General features: G+C 34.0%; 1 protein-coding gene and 2 long non-coding RNA genes across 3 annotated transcripts; 1 reads left to right on the top strand and 2 right to left on the bottom strand.

The window, feature by feature from the left end:
• Window positions 1–2,126: 2,126 nt before the first annotated feature.
• On the top strand, window positions 2,127–4,382 carry LOC113004674. The gene is made up of 2 exons (XM_039447257.1): window positions 2,127–2,830; window positions 2,943–4,382. The coding sequence occupies exons 1-2, from the start codon at window positions 2,540–2,542 to the stop codon at window positions 3,162–3,164; spliced, it is 513 nt and encodes a 170-aa protein (XP_039303191.1). The 5' UTR covers window positions 2,127–2,539; the 3' UTR covers window positions 3,165–4,382.
• A 9,534-nt stretch (window positions 4,383–13,916) lies between these two features.
• On the bottom strand, window positions 13,917–15,285 carry LOC113005351. The gene is made up of 2 exons (XR_003269447.2): window positions 14,468–15,285; window positions 13,917–14,391 (listed from the first exon to the last, which is right to left on the bottom strand). It is a non-coding gene; the product is annotated as an uncharacterized LOC113005351 (long non-coding RNA).
• A 191-nt stretch (window positions 15,286–15,476) lies between these two features.
• LOC113005350 lies at window positions 15,477–17,378 on the bottom strand. Its single transcript, XR_003269446.2, has 4 exons — window positions 17,147–17,378; window positions 16,942–17,079; window positions 16,346–16,872; window positions 15,477–16,268 (listed from the first exon to the last, which is right to left on the bottom strand). It is a non-coding gene; the product is annotated as an uncharacterized LOC113005350 (long non-coding RNA).
• Between the last annotated feature and the right edge of the window lie 2,952 nt (window positions 17,379–20,330).

The following is a 20,330-nucleotide window of genomic DNA, read 5'->3' as shown; positions in this document are numbered from 1 at the left end:
TGCTTTCCAGCTCCAAGAGAGAAAATTTTACTTGTCTCGCTCACACTAATGGACACTGCGTTACACAGTGTCGACTTGTGTCGTAGCTGGAAAACACCCATTTTTGTTATATATATATATATTAGAGGTATTTTAATTTGCATATTTTATAAATTATAAATTTTAAAAAATATATGCACACATAATAACAAATTATTTATCTGTCTAATTATTACCTATTTTTTCGGAGGAAATCAATACAACTTTTGTGGCTAAAGACAGGACAGTTTGGAGCAAAGTACCTTCACTGCAACATCGAGCTGCCGTTAGGAATATTGTTAGGCAAAGAGCTGGTGCACATAGAAGCACAGAGACTTTATCGATCTGCGATACTTTCAAACAGATCATGTCAAATGAAATGATTGATATAATTGTTCGTTGTACGAACAAGAAAGCATTAACAGTATATGAAGAGTACAATAACAAACATCTCGAAAACGAGCATATGGAAAAATGTAACATCGCGCAAAATGTATGCATTTTTAGGTATTTTGATATGTGCCGGTGCAAATAATTCCAGTACCGATCACGTAAGTGAAATGTGGAAATCATCTTCATATCCTCTATATCGCGCAACTATGGGAATAAATCGTTTCAAATCAATTTTACGTTTTATATGTTTTGATGATTTCAATACGCGTCAACAATGCCTGCGTGAAGATAAAGCTGCTCCTATACGCGATCTATGGAATATGCTGAATGCAAATTTAGGTACGATGTACATACAGGCCTACAGAAAATTTAACAATTGACGAGCAACTTTTTCCTTTTCGAGGTAGAAAGTTCACACAATACATCCCATCGAAACCAGCTAAATATGGAATAAAGTTTGGTGGATGTGTGACGCGGAAAACTCTTACCCGCTGAAGGGCTTGATTTATACTGGCAAAACGGGGAATGTACGTGAGGTAAACCAGAGTGAAAAAGCTCGCAGTTTTATACAGAGGATCCGGTAGAAACATTTGCATGGACAATTTCTTTACATCATTGCCGCTCGCTAAGCATTTGCTCTCATGGAATCTAACAATCGTTGGCACTTTAAAGAAAAACAAATACAGGGTGTCAGGTAATTACAGTCCGTGGTTTCGTGGATTTGTAGATCAAGTAAAACTGAGCAGAAAAGTCGTTTACCATGTTTTAATATTTGTCATAGTTAACGAAAAAAAATTAATAAAATCTGCGAATAAGCGCGTATCACCGCGCGCAAGGACCGCCCGCCGGTCGCCGAGACGTAGGCAGCCGCGGCTGTAGGCGCGGCGCTGTGCGGTGAAGAGGGAAAAGCAGCAATAACTGCGGCCTGCGAGCGGCGCGGTAAGGAGGGAGAAGTAGCAATGGGTACTCGCGAGCGGCGAGCGGTGCTAGATCGTCGCTCTGAGCTGCTCGTTTTCTTATGAAATGAAATTTTTTAATACAATATCTAAATACGGAAATGTATCTCTTTTCATTACAAATGTGTGTATACACACATACATGCATAAACAACGCGTGACAGATACGCGCGATTTAAGAAGTAATTTTTTGCGCTGTGGTAAGAAAATGATAAAGTGCTATCATTTCCACATCACCTTGCGGTAGATAGCATGATGCGTTTTTTTTAAGTGGTATCCCCAGTAGGCCTAATCTACTTTCTTGCATTTTTAATGCAAGAATTGTCCGAAGTGCCGTCCTCGTTCTCGTACGCAAAGTTCGGCCCTTCGAGTAATATTGCGCGTTGCGCGATGCGCCATTTCCGGCGTGATGGTACGGAAGCTGAGATGCGAGAAGCGATTTTCACAGGTTTTCCATCATATAAACAAACAATAAAAAAACGTAGGAAAACTAGAAAATCTTGTGTAGTTTGTGGCAAACCCGTATGTGATGAGCATGCGGAAACGATGACTCAATGTAAAGAATGCGCTGAATAAGTAAATAAAGCCTGCCGCAGACGATACGTTTTTTCTTACGGGATTGCTTACGTGCTCCTATACTGGCAGTCTTACGTGCTCCCGTAGATCAAGTGAAAATGGGTAGCTTACGGGCTACGCTACTGGCTCGCGTACTGGATTTTTGAAATAGAACATGTCCTATTTTTCTTAAGTGATTCTGTACTGGTTTATTGTGAGAGCCAATCAGGACGCAGTCTGTATAGGTTATACTGGGTTATACCAGGTTATACTGTCGAAGTGTTGTCACATGTTGTCAAAGTTGAGTCCGTTAGGCAGTTAGGCATCTTCAAGTTTGGTTCGCTTCGTTTATATATTCGTTTATATTTTTGAACCTGTTATTGCATCACAATCGGCCGCCGGACACGACTATTTTGGTTTTTACGTTCTGAGCCTCGAAAGCTAGAATAATATATTGTTTCGTGGCTAAATCGTCTCCCACAGTAATATTTCACTTTGCTATTCAAGTTTTTCTGCTTTGGTGCATTGTCTACTTGCCCCTGTACTTCTCTCAAGGGAGTAATCTGGAGTGGAGTGGAGTGGAGTTGTCAAAGTTTAAACAAATTCACTTCGCAAACATGACCTCATGCAAAAAAGAAAAAGCTTCAAAATGGTCTAAAGAAAGTATTCTATGTTTAATAGAGGCCTACAAAGAGGAACCGTGTTTATATGCGGTAAACACACCAAATTATCATAACAAACAGAGTAGAAATGAAGCATTAAAGAATGTGTGTACCGCTGTTTCAATGATTAGACCTGGAACCACAGAAAAAGAGTGTGCAACAAAATTTTACAATTTGCGAAATCAATTTAATGTCGAAAATGCAAAAGTAAAATCGTCAATAAAATCTGGAATTGGTACTAATGATGTAAGTGTAAAAATGTAGCCCTCTTATAACTCTTACAACTGTCTTAAAAATTTACTTAATAATTTTTTTTTATTTTTACTAAATTTAAGTATGTCTTATAAAATATTTACAGGTATACAAACCGAATCTCTGGTACTTTGAGCATTTATTATTTTTAGAAAGTTATTTTACATCCCGGAAAAGCAGAAATTCTATAGAAAAAAATTCTGAAACATTATTTATATCTACTTTAAATAAGGTAAAACGCTATTTTAAATTAAATGATTTCTGTATTACTACAAATTATTTTTATATTTTAAATACCAAAATTATCAAAATTTTATTGTACGCTTAATAAAAAGTAATTATTTTTTATATTGTTTATAAATTATTTACTTAGGACGAAGAAACAGATATTCAACAATTGCCTGAAACACATACCTATGCTGAAGAATGGTTGGATGAAGAGTTCAGGAATTTTATTGATGAATCGACAAACGAATCAATTTCTTTCATTGATTCATCAGAAGTTATAGAATCAGTCAACAACCAAGCCTCACCAGTTATCAGTTCTTGTGTCCCGGTTAAAAGTCCTGAAAGCATTGATAGAATTTTTAATAGAATTCCTGAGAGAAGTAAAACTCCTTTGTCAATATTCCTCGCCCATCTCCTTCTATTAGTCCAGCGAATTCTATTGCATCTTCATTAGGTATTAACAATCGTACTCGCCCATCTTCTATCAGTCCATCTCCGACAATCCAAACCACAAAGAAGCGTAAAGTAGATACTGACACAGTTTATGCTGGAGCTATTGAAGCATTAGCACAATCGATTAAGCAACCCATAACAGTACAGCGAACAGAAACCCCAACAAATAATACTTCAAATGTGTTAGATCCTGTGGATACGTGCATGGCATTTATAAGATCAATATTAAAACGTTTTAAAAATGAAAGTTTTCAATTTCAAGTAATGAATAAGTTGGTTGAAATTGTTATAAATGCTAGCACTGAAGATTACAGGGAGCAGAGATAATTCTTTTTTCTTATAATGTTTTCTTTTTAAAGATTTTCTAATGTATATGTAAAGATTTATTTGTTTTTAATATATATGTGTTATTTACAGAGAGCAAAAGATAATTCTCTAAAAAATTTATTTGTTTTCAATACATATGTTATCAAAAATTCAATTTCACAAATGCTTGATTCACATACCTCTAGCAAAGATGTCATGATAATAATATTTTTATTTTTATTTATCAATTTATTCCTGCAAAGTCGTAAACTATATATTTGTTGTAAAATTGCGAATTGTCGGCGGAAAATTTTCTACAATTGAGAAATAGTTACTTTTATCGTCGCATCGATTTTCTTACGTATATAAGGAACAAATACAACGACATTTAGCTGTGAATGTTGATTTTTAAATGCGCAAATTAAAGATGTAATTGGTTCTCCTCTGGTCTTGAATGTTACGTAAACCGATTATGTATTTATTTTTATATTAATAACCGTGCGACCACAGCGTAATTTATAAATTATTTGATTTGGGAGCAAAAGATAATTCTTTTTTTGAATAATGTTTTCCTTTTAAAGATTTTTTTTCTAATGTACGTGTTATTTTAAAAGATGTGTGTAATATATATGTATTTTTTTATTCAAATAAATATCAGATATGATGATAATATCAGATATAAAGATATGATGGTCCTGAACAAATGTATATATCCTTATTAATAAAATAATTTTATAAATAATAAGATAATTTCGAAAAAAACTATTTTGTTAAAAACTGCCTGGAAATGTCATACTCGGAGTGGAATTAATTTCAAGGGAAGAAAAATGTCTATTTTATTTTTTAAATATCGTTTTACGTAATTTTAAGTTAATATTTTTACAATTTTCGACACAATTACAGATTTTTTTATTAAAAATAATTAATTTCCTTTTTCTATAGCAGAGTACTGCCATGGGACAGCACCAGTTGTATTAAAATATTCAGTAAACATGTTTCTTATTTCTCCAGCCACAACAGATGAACGATTTCTCCTTTGTTGATTCACACTACATAATCCTGATTCAGGTGTTTTTGAATTTTCTGATCTATATTCAGAGGGTATATAACGTTACTTAATAGGAAATTATGAAGAAGCACACATGCATATGTTATAGTTTCTACTTTTTCTACAGATAGTGGTATGGGATTTAGAAGAACTCTGAATCTATTCGCCAGAATGCCGAATGCATTCTCAACAATTCTTCGTGCTCTACTTAATCTATAATTGAATATTCGTCTGTTTTCTGTCAAGCTACGATCAGGATATGGTTTCATTAAATTTGTATGCAAAGAAAAGGCATCGTCTCCTACAATTACATATGGCATTTTTAAATTAAAATTCAATAGAGTCTTTGGTTGTGGCAAATTGAAAGTGTTTTCCTTTAGTTTTACACCTAACAAACTTTCGCGAAATACAGCAGAGTCATGTGAGCGACTATTTTTACCAACGTCTACAAAAATAAATTTATAATTTGCGTCTACTAAAGCTAAAAGAATGATGCTGTCTTTTCCCTTGTAATTACGATATTTAGATCCATCAGAGCGTGGAGGACGAAATAAAATATGTTTTCCGTCTACAGCACCTACGCAATGAGGAAATTGCCACATAGTTTCAAATCTATTAGCTACAATTTCCCATTCTTCAGGCTTAGATGGAAAGGGTATTACTTTTTTATCCAGCACTATAATAATGGCTTGTAAAGTTTCTGATATGATTTGCGACAGAGTATTTGGGGCAATTCTTGTAGAGTACGCAAGATCTTGAAACAAATTGCCAGTTGCCAAATATCGAAGCGTAGCAATCAGTCTCATCCGAGGAGAAATTGCTTCTCTCATTACTGTCCCTGCCGGAAATTACTGATTGCAACTGAATGATACGGATATGAAATTTATCCGTATCTATGAGAATAAACCTGCATATGTTAGGATATATCCGCATCGAGAAAAATGTCGGTACAAAATCCTGTAAGCTTTTATTCGCATCTATCAGTAAAGAGATCTATCTGCAAATGCGAATAGATATTCTATCAGATTTTATCATAATCAGTCGGAATTATGTGCACGCATACGCATTACCAAACACAAAATAAATATGCATTTATACGATAAATCTAGGTTTATTTTTTTCAGCAATTTACAACAGAAACTTTGTCCGGATTTATTCGTATAAATTGGGTGTACTGGTATTTATTGATACTTGTGAATAAAGAATATGTGGGTATGTCTCTGTAAATGCGGTACATTGTCAAATACATGAAATAATCCACAAAGTACAACAGATCTTCTATCGGTACTTATATGCGTTTATGTTTTATCCGCATTTATATGCATTTACTTACAGAAAATTTATGAGCGTAAATCTGCCAATTACATAGGCGATCTGTTATACGGATCTGTACGTACCTTCGAATACAAAGTTGACCCGCATTTTTACGCACTCATGATATTGCGAACCGTATCAGCATTCGCAAATAAGTGATTTTTCTTTCTTTACCTGCACAAAGATAAAGGATTCCGGCTATTTGAAATCATCCGCAAAATATAACAGATCTTCTATTCGTATTTATATGCGTTTATGTTTTATCCGCATTTATATGCATTTACTTACAGGAAATTTATAAGCGTAAATCTGCCAATTACATAGGCGATTTGTTACACGGATCTGTACGTACCTTCGAATACAAAGTTGACCCGCATTTTTACGCACTCATGATATTGCGAACCGTATCAGCATTCGCGAAAACGTGATTTTTCTTTCTTTACCTGCACAAAGATAAAGGATTCCGGCTATTTGAAATCATCCGCAAAATACAACAGATCTTCTATCCGTACTTATATGCGTTTATCTTATGTCCGCATTTATATGCGTTTATTTACAGGAAATGTATGAGTGTAAATCTGCCAATTACATAGGCGATTTGTTACACGGATCTGTACGTACATTCGAATGTACGTACACAAAGTTGACCCGCATTTTTACGCACTTATGATGTTGCAAACCGTATCAGCATTCGCGAATACGTGATTTTTCTTTCTTTACCTGTACAAAGATAGAGGATGTCCGTTATTTGAAACTATTCGCAAAATACAACAGATCTTCCGTACTTACATGCGTTTATAAGCAAAATGTTGAATAAAAATTGTATCATGCTCAACAAGTGCGCAAATTAAAGGTAAAGATTCACGCTTTCAAACGCTATAAATTGCATTTGCGTGCGATTTTTAATTCGCGTCAAATAAACTCGCAAAATTCGTAACAAATTTAAGCTTTAAAATGCTTTTTTTGACATTTTTTCACGATTATTTTTTACTAAGTTACACTCTCTTGAATTACGCCTATTTTTTGGAGTCAGAAGAAGTGATTCTTTAATTTTGCTTTCTTTTTTTCACTTTTAAATTTTATTCTATTTTATTGTCAGGCAATATTAATTGCAATTTTTCTGACAGTAAATTTTGGAACGCAGCCTTAATTACAGCACTGGCTCTTGGAAACGAGATAAACCGTGAATCGTGAAACAGATGTCAATCAGCACTACATTCACCGCGCACACAGAGCAACGATTCAGATATATCTGAAAAGTCTGCGGATTAATTTTATAAGTGATAATTGTAAAAATGTACGCGTCCATCGTGTTCACGTCATCATCATGCAAAACATATAAACAGCACGATGTCGTGCATACGGATAAAATAGTTAAATTTAGTAAGAAAAAGCCAAAATGGCAAAAATATTTTATAAAGTGTGGCTGCATTCCGATGTGTTCGGCAATTATCACCAATACAGGAGGTAAGTATTTTATTAATAATAATTACAAATTTGTGAGCGCTGTGAAATGTTTTATTATGGACACAGCCTTGCACTAAATTTCAAATAAATTCAATAAGAGTTGGCATATATTTGATCAAATGCGGTTTTCAAAAAAGGAACACATTTTATTATAACAGATTTTATTATTCTAGCTTAATCTATATTCACTGTTTTACATATAAGATTCTATTTTTTTTACGCATTATTTTACAAATTTTTGAAAACACATTGGCACCGGGATTCGAACCTAAGATTTAAAAAAATAACTAAAATAAAAAATAACCTGAGATTTATAAAAATAACCTAAGATTTATATTAATAATTAAAACCTGTTCCTGTGTTCATGGCCAGATTAGTAAAGATATTAAAAAAATAACAATTAAAAATAGTACCGGAGCATGAAAAAACATTATTGCCATGAAGACTACGCTGTAAAAGTCAATATTATAATTATAATTGTTATAAAAAAATTATTAAAAATTAATTGTAGAGGAAAACTGATTGCGCCAATCGATTCAACGGGAAAATATTATGAACTTCAGATTACTCGTCACAACATTTGTGAAAAATATAATACTCGAAATTTTTTTTGACATGTATTTATATATTTTATACTTTACAGAATCGAAGGAAGAACTAAAAATTCGAATGTCAGAAACAAGAATTAAAATTCCACCAAAAAAGATGTTACAGTCGGCCACATCGGCGGAATCAACCGACGATGAACCTCGAAAAAAACAGTTCAAGGTTAGTAAAATAGTAATATTATTTTAAATCTGAACAAAAATTTTTTTTCAATAATTTGAAAAACAACCCCGCTTCGCGCATGGACGGGGTCGGTCGGAGGACGAGAGAGTGAAGGATCGCAGAGAGAGTGTTAGACGAGCATTGTTGGTGGAAAAGAACTGAATAGAATTTATTAGAGAAAAAGCATAACAAGAATTGAATCGACGTATTTTACAACGATGACGGAAACTTGCATACGGCGAACGAGACGAGTCATTTAATCGATGTATCTTAGAGAGATGACGGAGACTTGCACACGACGGACGGGACAAATTACGGTGTGCGTTTAATTCCGGCGGGACAACAAATACGGACCGCGGAGCGGTTTCGACCACACGATGACAATTACGACTGAATACGGATGGCGGTGCTGCATAATTCGCGGGCTGAATTAGAATCTCAGTGCGCGGGATTCGGTCCTTGGCCTAGAGGCGCGCTGGTGTTTATCGCGAGGTGGATTAGCTAATCCTCGGCTAGCGATTCTCGCGTATTTGTTTACTCGGTGTTTACGGTTCGTCGGCAGGCGCGCGTGAGTTTCTTGGTCCGGCGGGGGCACACGCGGGCATAGCGGCAGCGAGTCGCGAGGTACGGATCCGTACGTCGTTCTTCGTTGCGCGGCGCGTGGACGGGCTCCGATAGCTCACGGTGCGATAGCCCACCAACCAATCATCTTGACTTATCTAACCCAACTAACGGAAAAACTCTAGGCATCGGCCGCTATGAGTGGTGGTGTGCTATTGGTCCCGTGTGCTATCGGGATCCGCCCGCAGCGCGGTTAATACCGATGCCGGCAGGCGAGCGAGTGCGTCGATGTACCGAGGTCGATCGAGTACAGCTGTACTGGTCGACGACAATTCGCGCCTATCTAGGCGTTTCGTTACAAATTATATAGTAAACAATATAAAACGAGAATAGAGAATAGAAAATCATAATACAATCTAATTTATTTATTTAAATAAATTAGATCGTATTAATAGGAATTAAAAAATTATAAATAGGAATTAAAAACCTTAATAATATATGGGATATTTCAAGCACGCCAATTAGTGTCGGATTAAGACATGGGCTGAATGGGCTATAGCCCAGGGCGGCAAATTTTTAGAGGCGACCATTTATTTAAATAGGAATTAAAAACCTTATAATAATATATGAAAAATTTTGAACATGCCAATTAGTGCCGGATTAAGGCAGAATTTGTTTTTAGTTATAGAATATCAACGTTGCAGAAAAAAATTCCGTTTTTTCAAAAAATTTAAAAAACCGAGTAGAATTATTTTAATAAAACAAAGAAAAAATTTAAAAAAAGTATCGTACTAATTTAATTTTGCAAATTATTTAGAATGCGGTGCAGTTGACCATAGAGCAGAAAAAAGAAATGGATAAGGCATTATTTGGAGGTACATCGCCTTATTCAATATTTAGAGGAATAATTGGATTCTTTCAAAATCAGTCGTGTTATGCTCAATTTAAATTCAGATTTATGGCTGGTATAATTAAATATAAAATTGACAATTCCATTACGCATGTCTTTATAGAAGATAATGATGAGACAATTGTAAAAAACATAAAAGCACAATTTCAAAACCAAATATGTATAAAAATCGTTAAATGTAAATGGATCGAGGAAAGTTTCCGAATGGGTAAAATATGTGAAATTACAAATTATTTAATTAAATATTAAAATGTAAAAATGTAAATTTCAATAAAAAGTTTGAAAATAAAAACCACATTTAAAAATCATAAACATGAATTTCAATCCGATTCTTTGACTGCGGCCGTTTACCGATTGATTACCATTTATTTAAATAGGAATTGAAAACCTTATAATAATATATGAAACATTTTGAACATGCCAAGTAGTGCCAGATTAAAGCATGGGTTGAACGGATTATAGTCCAGTTTAAATTACAACGATATTATCGATTAATTTTCTGCTTTAAAATGTATAAAAAAAACATTTTGAGATACTCTTCATATCTTCTATTTATATCTTTCAATTTTCGTATTTTTGTTTTTTCGTACACGAGTCAAAATAAATAAGATATTTTAAAAAATAAAATCTCGAGAAAATTAATTTTTATATTAATCTAATACAGATAACTTCTAAAAAAAGTTTATTCAGATGAATCATGTGTAAGAGAGCGTTCGAAATACTTCAGCCCGAAATATTCAGTTCGAAATATTTTAAGTGGTTGAAAAATAACCCCAAACAAGTTAATCCGACACTGATAGCGTTTTTCATTGGAAGAACTAGTGCGCACTTTTAAGCACGTTTCCAGAAATTTCAAAATTCCATATTACTATACGGTCCCATCAAGTCGCGAGTGTTTCATTGAACGTGCAAGAAACTCGCACTTTCAGTACATGAAAAATGTTATGATACTCATGAACTTTTCGTCGATATTATTTGTATTGCGCAGAAAGTCTTTAATTATTACCTCAGACTAATTTGCTTGCTAGGTCGAAATTCTCGACAATTCTGATGAAAGACCACAGAAAAAAATTAACAAGTTGTTCTTGAGTTCTACATTTAAAAAAAAAATGGTTTCTTCTGCTACGCGTTGGAGGTGGACCAAGTTATGTGCGAATAACGCAAAAGGTATAAAATAAACATGCTGTACAATTGTAATAATGATACAGTAAAGAAGGATAGTAAAGCATAAAGAGATTTCAAAAGTAATAAAAATATATATCGAATCATATCACATTTATTTTATTCGTTACTTATTATACAAATTGAAAGCATTACATATATGTATAGATTTTATTAATACGTTACATATGTTCAGTAGAAGTACAACTTACAAATGAGAACACATCACCCACACTCGCTGGATTTTCTGGCAATTCAAAACAATCCCATTTTAATCAAGATATCGACATAGAAACTTGTGAAGAACATTATAATCAAGACATAAATTATGCAGAACATATTAATCAAGATATAAATTATTATTTACATTAATATTTAAAGAATATTATTTATTATTATTTAATATAATATTATAATAATTAGAATATTACATTTAATATTCTAAGAATGTATCTAGTATATTATGCAATATTAAATATTATTACGCGCTGATAAGGTATACATATGTAAATAATTTTTTCATCGTTTATGTTTCAGCATCTTTGGAGGATGAGTTAGACAATTGAATACACACACACACACACACACACACACACACACACACACACACACACACACACACACACACACACACACACACACACACACACACACACACACACACACACACACACACACACACACACACACACACACACACACACACACACACACACACACACACACACACACACACACACACACACACACACACACACACACACACACACACACACACACACACACACACACACACACACACACACACACACACACACACACACACACACACACACACACACACACACACACACACACACACACACACACACACACACACACACACACACACACACACACACACACACACACACACACACACACACACACACACACACACACACACACACACACACACACACACACACACACACACACACACACACACACACACACACACACACACACACACACACACACACACACACACACACACACACACACACACACACACACACACACACACACACACACACACACACACACACACACACACACACACACACACACACACACACACACACACACACACACACACACACACACACACACACACACACACACACACACACACACACACACACACACACACACACACACACACACACACACACACACACACACACACACACACACACACACACACACACACACACACACACACACACACACACACACACACACACACACACACACACACACACACACACACACACACACACACACACACACACACACACACACACACACACACACACACACACACACACACACACACACACACACACACACACACACACACACACACACACACACACACACACACACACACACACACACACACACACACACACACACACACACACACACACACACACACACACACACACACACACACACACACACACACACACCCACTTATATGTTTAAGGGTTAAGTATCGCCGGCGCGTTATCCAAGGTGTACCGCGTGGAGGTGACACGGGCGTTATTTTTTTGTTATATATGTTATATTTTTTATGTTATATATGTTACATTACATTATTTAAAAAAAAAATAAAGAAAATAAAGTAATTTTATGTTGTGTACTTCGAAGTAGAAGTAAATAAATGAAAAGAAAAACGTAAAAAATAATTTAGAAAGTAAAATCTTTAAACAAATTTTTTTCTTTTGTTTCAAATAGAGAGAGGGAGAGAGAGAGAGAGAGAGAGAGAAAAAGATATCTCGGAAATCAATATCAAAATTTGAGTCCGATGTTGCTTCAGTTATTTCAGCATTTATCAGTATTGATTGAATGATTTCTTTTGACTTATCCGTCAGATTTTTAGATAACTTTATTGCACATGCATAGTAGATGTTAAAAACGAGAAAAAAGCTTAGATAGCGTTAAAAGATCGAAGACTCCTTGTACTTTGTGAATATTTTACAACTATTCTAAATTATTTCTTTAAATAAATAATTGAAAATATCACAAAGATGTTGATCAAGGTGACGTCAAGTAAAAGTTGTAACCATAAACGAGTTTATATATTGCTATATAGTAATGATCTTGAGAACCACTTTTCTACTACAAAGAGTAGATATAGCAGAGTGCGCCATAGATCTCCTTTGCAGCAACAAGTTCACATAGGTGGGTAATCCTTGTCACGTTGTATTGGATTGATACTATAAGGCGCTTAATTTCTGCATAGGGAGGTGCCGTCCTCCGCTTGCTGACCATTTCAGCAGATTCTCGATCGCTCGTACTTGACGAAAAAACTTTTGGCGTTATCTTTGCAATTGTACTCTCACTTTTAATGTCATATTTCAGAGAAAAATATATTGAAAAATAATTATTACTGTCCCAGTAAATTTTGTACGAAACAAGTTTTTTGAAATGCGAGTATATAGATTTAAATACTCGATGTAATGTGTAGTTTTTTGCTTATGGATACTGTTAGTAAATGCGTATAAATCCTGATAAATAGTTTGGAGTAACCGACAAGAGAATACATTCAATATATTACGTATATGCAAATAAATCCAGACAAAGCTTTTGTCGTACATTGCAGATACAAACCTACATCTTTCGTACAAATGCGTATAAGTAATGTATTAAGTAATGCGAATAAATACTGGTCCTTCTAATTCATTACGATGAATTCTCATCTATTGGCTATTCGTATTTCTTAATATAGGCTAATATATCTTGATATATATGCATGTTAGATGCGTGAATTTCATATCCATATTTATCGGTTTCTAATAGGAATTTTTGGTAGATTAGAAAATGTAATTACATATACATATAGATACTTTTCATGTCTGTAGTAATTCGTAATTACGTATAGGTAATGAATGTGAATATTCTCGGATCTGCGTACATTTCGTGTATCCGTTTCTGTTAGGCTCAATATGTGCATTTGAAATCGTAATTACGCATAAATGCGGATACTTTTTATATTTGCCGTTATTTGCTAATGCGGATAGGTTATGAGTGTGACTATACCCGAATTTGCGTATATCTTGTGTATTTGTATGCTCCAGTACAAATGTTGATTGTACGTATCCGGAATTGCGATTTCAAAAGCACATATTGAACCAAACAGATTCGGATACGTTTTTTTTTATTTGGATCTATCAGGAATTTCTGGCAGGGGTGTTTTTCTTTTCAATATATGGAATGAGAAGATTTAATAGCTCCTCCATAACCTCTTCTTGCATTCTGGTAAAATTTTGAAAAGATCTCGGATCTTCAGGTCTATAAACAAGGAATAAAAATATAACATAAGATAATAAAAATAAATATTAGAAAAAATTCAAAACTTTATACTCACCCAAATTCTTCAAATAACATTGTAAGAACACTATTGTGAGTCTCTCGTCTTTGCAGCCACTGTCGACTCCATAAACGTCGGCGATGTTGATTTCGTTGTCGCAATTTTTCACTAACTAAAAATAATGTAAGAGCAATTTTATCGACGATGTATCACTGTTGCAATAATCGCATCCACCTCATCCATCTCATTCATAATTCTGTCAAACAAATTCCGATTGCTTAGCCCGCACGAAATCTCGCATCGTGTGAAGCCACGGCCAGTAGCGCTGCCAGTACTGCTGCCCGTATGGTAGCAAGTAAGGAAATCCAGTTAGAAATCCAGTAAGGAAAAACGTATCGTCTGCGGCAGGCTTAACTCAATAAAAATTTAAATATTTTGTTTCAAAAACAAGTGTTCTTATTTATTTAACATCACTGTCATGATACTAAATGAAAATTGTACGATTGAATAAGAAATTATACAGAAATCACACAATTCTATGCATGGGTACCGGGGTACCCCGAGAGTCCCTGTCGAATTGTTTAAATTGAAGCAATAATTTTCTTTATTTCTAATAAAAAAAATAAAATCTGGAAGCATATTTAAATAGAAAAATAGCCAAAACGCAACGATCCAGGTTGATTAAAAAAAAATTTCCACTGAAACATAAACAATTTTCAAGAAATGTGCGCCGGTGGGTACCTAGGTACCCGGGAGTGCACATAAGGGTTAAGTAGAGACTCTAGAATAAGAGACTGGCCAGCAAGGGGCCACTTATGATTGGATTAAAATTTTTCATCAACTCCCGCTTAAATTCAAACTGTAGTTATTCTTTTTGTTTTAAATAAACGTAATATTTATCAATAAATATTATAAAAAATACTACAAATTCGTTTTGTATATTAATCTAAATAATATACGTTGAAATAATTTTTATATTTAATGTTCTCTTTATGAATTAAGAGAAAAATTATTTTGAGTAATATTTAAATAAAAATAAAAAAATAATTGTTGAAATTACAAACACTTTCAAATTTGCAAAATTTATTTAAAAGATGTGTGTACAGCTATAGATTTACTATCGTAACGCTTACAATTATTATCAACATTTTTTTGTTCATTATCCTCAATCTGAATAATATAAATCTTTTAATTATTTTAAAAACTAATTGATGACAATTTAATACATGATCTGCGAAAACCTGACTAAATTTATTAATTAAAAAATTCTTCTAATCAATATTGTTATTATCAAAATATTTACAATAATGTCGGAACATCTTTTCTAATATTATAAATGCTTTGAATGTCTTAATGTTTACAAAAAATAATGAACTCTTATTGTAACATTCAAATTGAACATATTTCGTAAAAGAATATTGTAATAAAGATTCTGATTTTACAGAGTTTATACAATCAATGCATGTTTTACATATTTTTATAATTGATCTTATAATATATTCAGCAATGTTATACAGTGAATTTAACTCAACGCTTGTGAAATTTTTTATTGTATTCTTTTATAAGGTAAAATTGTATCAATATCAACTACAGTGTTATTATTATTCGATTCCACCACATGTTCATTGTCTTGTTTTCCTGATGAATATTCAATAAATCCTGAAAGATATTCTTGATCATTATTTTCATAATTACTATTATTTATTATATAGTTTCATATACATTACGATAGAGATTAATTTTAAATCATTCGTAAATTGTAACGGATTTGGTATATTTTTTTGGCGAATTTGTGAAAAGAGGTTTTCTACACAATCCTGAATGAACCGAGACGTTCACACAATCCTGAATGAACCGACTAAAATAAATTAAAATTTTTATGATTAATAAGATATTGCGTTAAATCTATTATTAATTTTGTACTAATAATAATACCTCTTTGTACCGGTTTGAAATCTCCCTTGCCTGTTTTTAATTTTGCAAAAATATCAATAATTTCATTTAAAAAATTAATATTTTTATTATAAACATTTTCATTTTTTGTGCCAAGAGCTAATTTGCAATGTCTGGATGTTACACGAGAAAACCATTTAGATACAATTCTAACAAACCAGGCAGTAGTGACATACTCAGGCTTATCATTTTCATCTGCTAATAACTGAAAAGAGCTACTCAAGTCATTAGAAAAAACACGTTATGCTTTTCTAACTTTCATTCTATTAAAATTATTACATTTAATATCATCTGTTTTAATTTAGTTAAAAAAATTTCAGAATTTTTTTGAATATTTATCAATTCATAAAAATGTAATTCAATTTTATCAGAAGGTAAATTATATTTTATCATTACATCATTAGAAATGATTATCGTTTCATTGTTAACTAAGGCTTGTTTTAAATTGTCTGTTTACATCCTTTACAATGAGTTTTATTTTTTTCTAAATTTATACATGAAGAAGTAATCTGAAAAAAATTTATGTCATAAAAATACATTAAAATTTTTTGTTATAGAATTACTGTTTTAAGACTTACTTCTGTATCTCGACTTTTATTATTTATTATTTTGTTGCAAATATTGTAATTTTCCAAATTGGAGGGCATTAGCGTTCTATTGTCATTGTTTACGTTATTTTCTACTATCAGTGAAAATTCTGAAGTATTCATAATTGGCTAAAAAAAGTTTGTTATATAAATACACTAAAATTTTTTGTTATAGATTTACTGTTTTAAGACTTACCTCCGTTTTAAAACTTCATTATCATGTTGTATGAGTTATGTAATTGGCGAGACAGCCGACTGATGACGCTAGCGTACAGTCGTGCGAACGTACAATTGAGTGTAGAGCGTACGATTGAGTGTAGAGCGTACGACTGATAGCGAATTCGATTGGCGTGCACTCGCCCCGTTCCAGTGACTGGTAACTTTTTGTTACTAGGCGCACTTGCTCGGAGTGTGTATTTTTATACTGAACTGAGGCCCGTATTCATAGTCGTGACTTATTTTCAAGATCGTCTTAAATACGGTCTTAAGTTGCCCTCTAGATTCATAGTCATGAATCAAGCAAATACTTGAGTAAAATCTCAAGTCAAGACTTGTCCAAGACGATCTTGTTTGGAAACGTCTTGTTCGGTCTTGTCTCGATTCATAGACAGATCTTATTTGAAATAAGAACAGACTTAAGACTATCTTATTAGTCATGAATTCATAGTCGTAATAAGACGTCTTGTATGACGTACGTGCAGCTAAACAAGACGATCTTCGCCAAGTCGAGGTCGAAGTCGACTTAAGCAAAGCTGTAGAGCCTACGAGAAAGGGAAAGTATAATCATCAAGGAGCTGAAGGATCGTAAAGGTATGTCTTGTGACAGTCAGAATTTCGGAAAACGGCATTTCGAAAAAGTAACAGAAGTGAAGGTTCCAATTTCCTAATTTTTAACGGCTAGGCTCCTAACAAAGTGACTTACGGAAAACAGAGTACTATTCTAACCTCAAATTAATTTTTAATTAAAAAATGTTTTCTATTATTGCTTAATATAATAAAAAATACATACTTCACTTTTTTACGGATAATTTTCTGATATAGAAATCAGATTTGTGTTATAAAATATAGTAAATATAATATTTTTAGATTCGTAAATCTTACAATTTGAGGTTAGAATAGTATTTTGTTTTTCACGGAGCTTAACATTAAAAAATTGGAAATTGTAATGCGCTAAGCTACATTTCTGTCCATGCAGGGAAGAAAATAAAATTGTGTAAAAGAAGAAAAAAAATTGTGTAAACAAAGTGGATTACCAGATCTAAACCTTCAAGACATTAATTTTTTTAATGAAGAAGCTGAAGAAGATGAAGAAAATGAACAGATACGTGCACCGAAACGTTACATTCGTGATACAGAAAATCCATTCGAATTTTTTAACGAACGAGAGTTTAAAAAAAGATTTCGATTTTCGAAGGAGTCCATAATACACGGTATTTTACCATTAGTAGAGGAAGGACTAGCAAAAATCAATAATCGTGGTTTACCAATCTCTCCAGTTTTACAATTATTGATCTGCTTAAGATTTTATGCAACAAGAAGTTTCCAGGTTAGTGTATTACTTTTATTTAAAAAAATAATTTATAAAAACTTTTATTGTGACAAGTAAATATACAGGGCCGTGAGGGTAAATCCGGAAAAAGTTTAGATAGGTATAGTGAAGTGATGTGTTATTGGATTTTTGTGTTCTAGGTTTCTAATTAAAGCTTAAGAAGCGTACTTTGACAGTGAAACAACGTATAAAGTGAAAGTGGAAAGATGAGCAAAGAACAGGACAGGAGAGCTGCGATCCTGGAATCACTGCGCGCCGGGAAGACTGCCAAGGAAATTGTGGATTGGTTTGGCTACTCAAAAACGCAAGTTTACGAGATAGCCAAAACCTATCGAGAGGCGGACAACAAGGACGACGTTACTTCGGACCGGGCAAGCCACAGCAAGCGATCTGACCGGAAGCGGACTGGTGAATTCATCGATCAGTTAAAGGATCGGATTGACCAGAGTCCTGGAACCAGTATGGCAAAGTTGGCCAAAGATATGGGCGTACATCGTGCAACAGTGAGTCGTGCAGTTCACCAGGATCTATATTATAAATCGTATGTACTACGGAGGCGACAATTGCTGACGGACGCCATGAAAGTCAACCGGAAAATCAAATGCCAAGCACTGCTAAACGACATTAAGCACGAGAGCGCCCATCATCTTCGGTTCTTCACCGACGAGAAAAACTTTATTCAGGACAGAAAGGTCAACCGCCAAAACGATAGGTGGATTTGCGAGGACGCTTCCGATGTGCCGACGGTCATGCATACGAAGTTCCCTGCGTCGGTTATGGTTTTGGGCGTCGTCAGCAGTGACGGAGACGTGATGCCGCCGTATTTCTTTGAGCAGGGACTCAAAATCAACGCGGCGGTGTACATCCACGTGTTAGAGACGGTCGTTAAACCGTGGATGGACCGTGTGGCCGTTGGACGTGAATACGTCTTCCAACAGGATTCTGCGCCAGCCTACAAGGCGAGAGTCACGCAAGCATGGCTTCATACCAATGTTCCTTATCATTGGTCGCCGGACTTGTGGCCGCCCTCCAGCCCAGATTGCAATCCGCTGGATTACTACGTGTGAGGCGTAGTAGAGGCAGAGGTGAACAATGAACCTCATAACAGAAAGGACGCGCTACGTAAAAAAATTACGGCGGTAATGACCAATATGAACAGAGAGGAGCTGGCTCGGGCGTGTAGGCGATTCAGGTCTCGGCTGGAGCAGGTCGTTGAGGCGAACAGGGATTATATAGAGTAATATTAACGTATGTGGTGAGTACTTTCATTTTGCCAAGTTGTGTGCATGTAAAAAAATTTTTGGGGATAATATAATTATTTTTTTCTTTCAGTAAATTTTTCCGGATTTACCTGCACGGCCCTGTATATTAAAATATTAATGTATAAATCTTTTTCGATAAATATTTCTTTTAATTATTTCTATAAATGTACTTTTAAATTATCAATTTTTAAATAATATGAATATATTATAAATAATATTCAATTTATTTTTACAGCTTGTTATGGGTGATGTGGTCCAAATTTCACAGCAATATCACGCATCATTTTTAGAGTTTCTTATTTAATAGCAAGTAATATCAGGAGATATATAAAAATGCCAACATCTGATCAAGCATGCACTGAAAATAGACGCTTATTTAAAGAACTTGGATATGGCCCTGGAGGGATAGGTCTTCCTTCGATTGATGGAGCGATAGATTGCACACATATTAGATTAACTCATACAAGGTTCCAAAATATTAATGAAATATATCGCAATCGAAAAGGATACTTTTCTTTAAATGTTCAGGTATAATATTATAAGTTGAGCAATACAAAAAACTATATATT

The sequence above is a fragment of the Solenopsis invicta genome, chromosome 3, assembly GCF_016802725.1.
Source record: "Solenopsis invicta isolate M01_SB chromosome 3, UNIL_Sinv_3.0, whole genome shotgun sequence".
In the NCBI taxonomy this organism is placed as follows: domain Eukaryota; kingdom Metazoa; phylum Arthropoda; class Insecta; order Hymenoptera; family Formicidae; genus Solenopsis; species Solenopsis invicta.
This window is presented reverse-complemented; position numbering and strand designations above follow the sequence as displayed.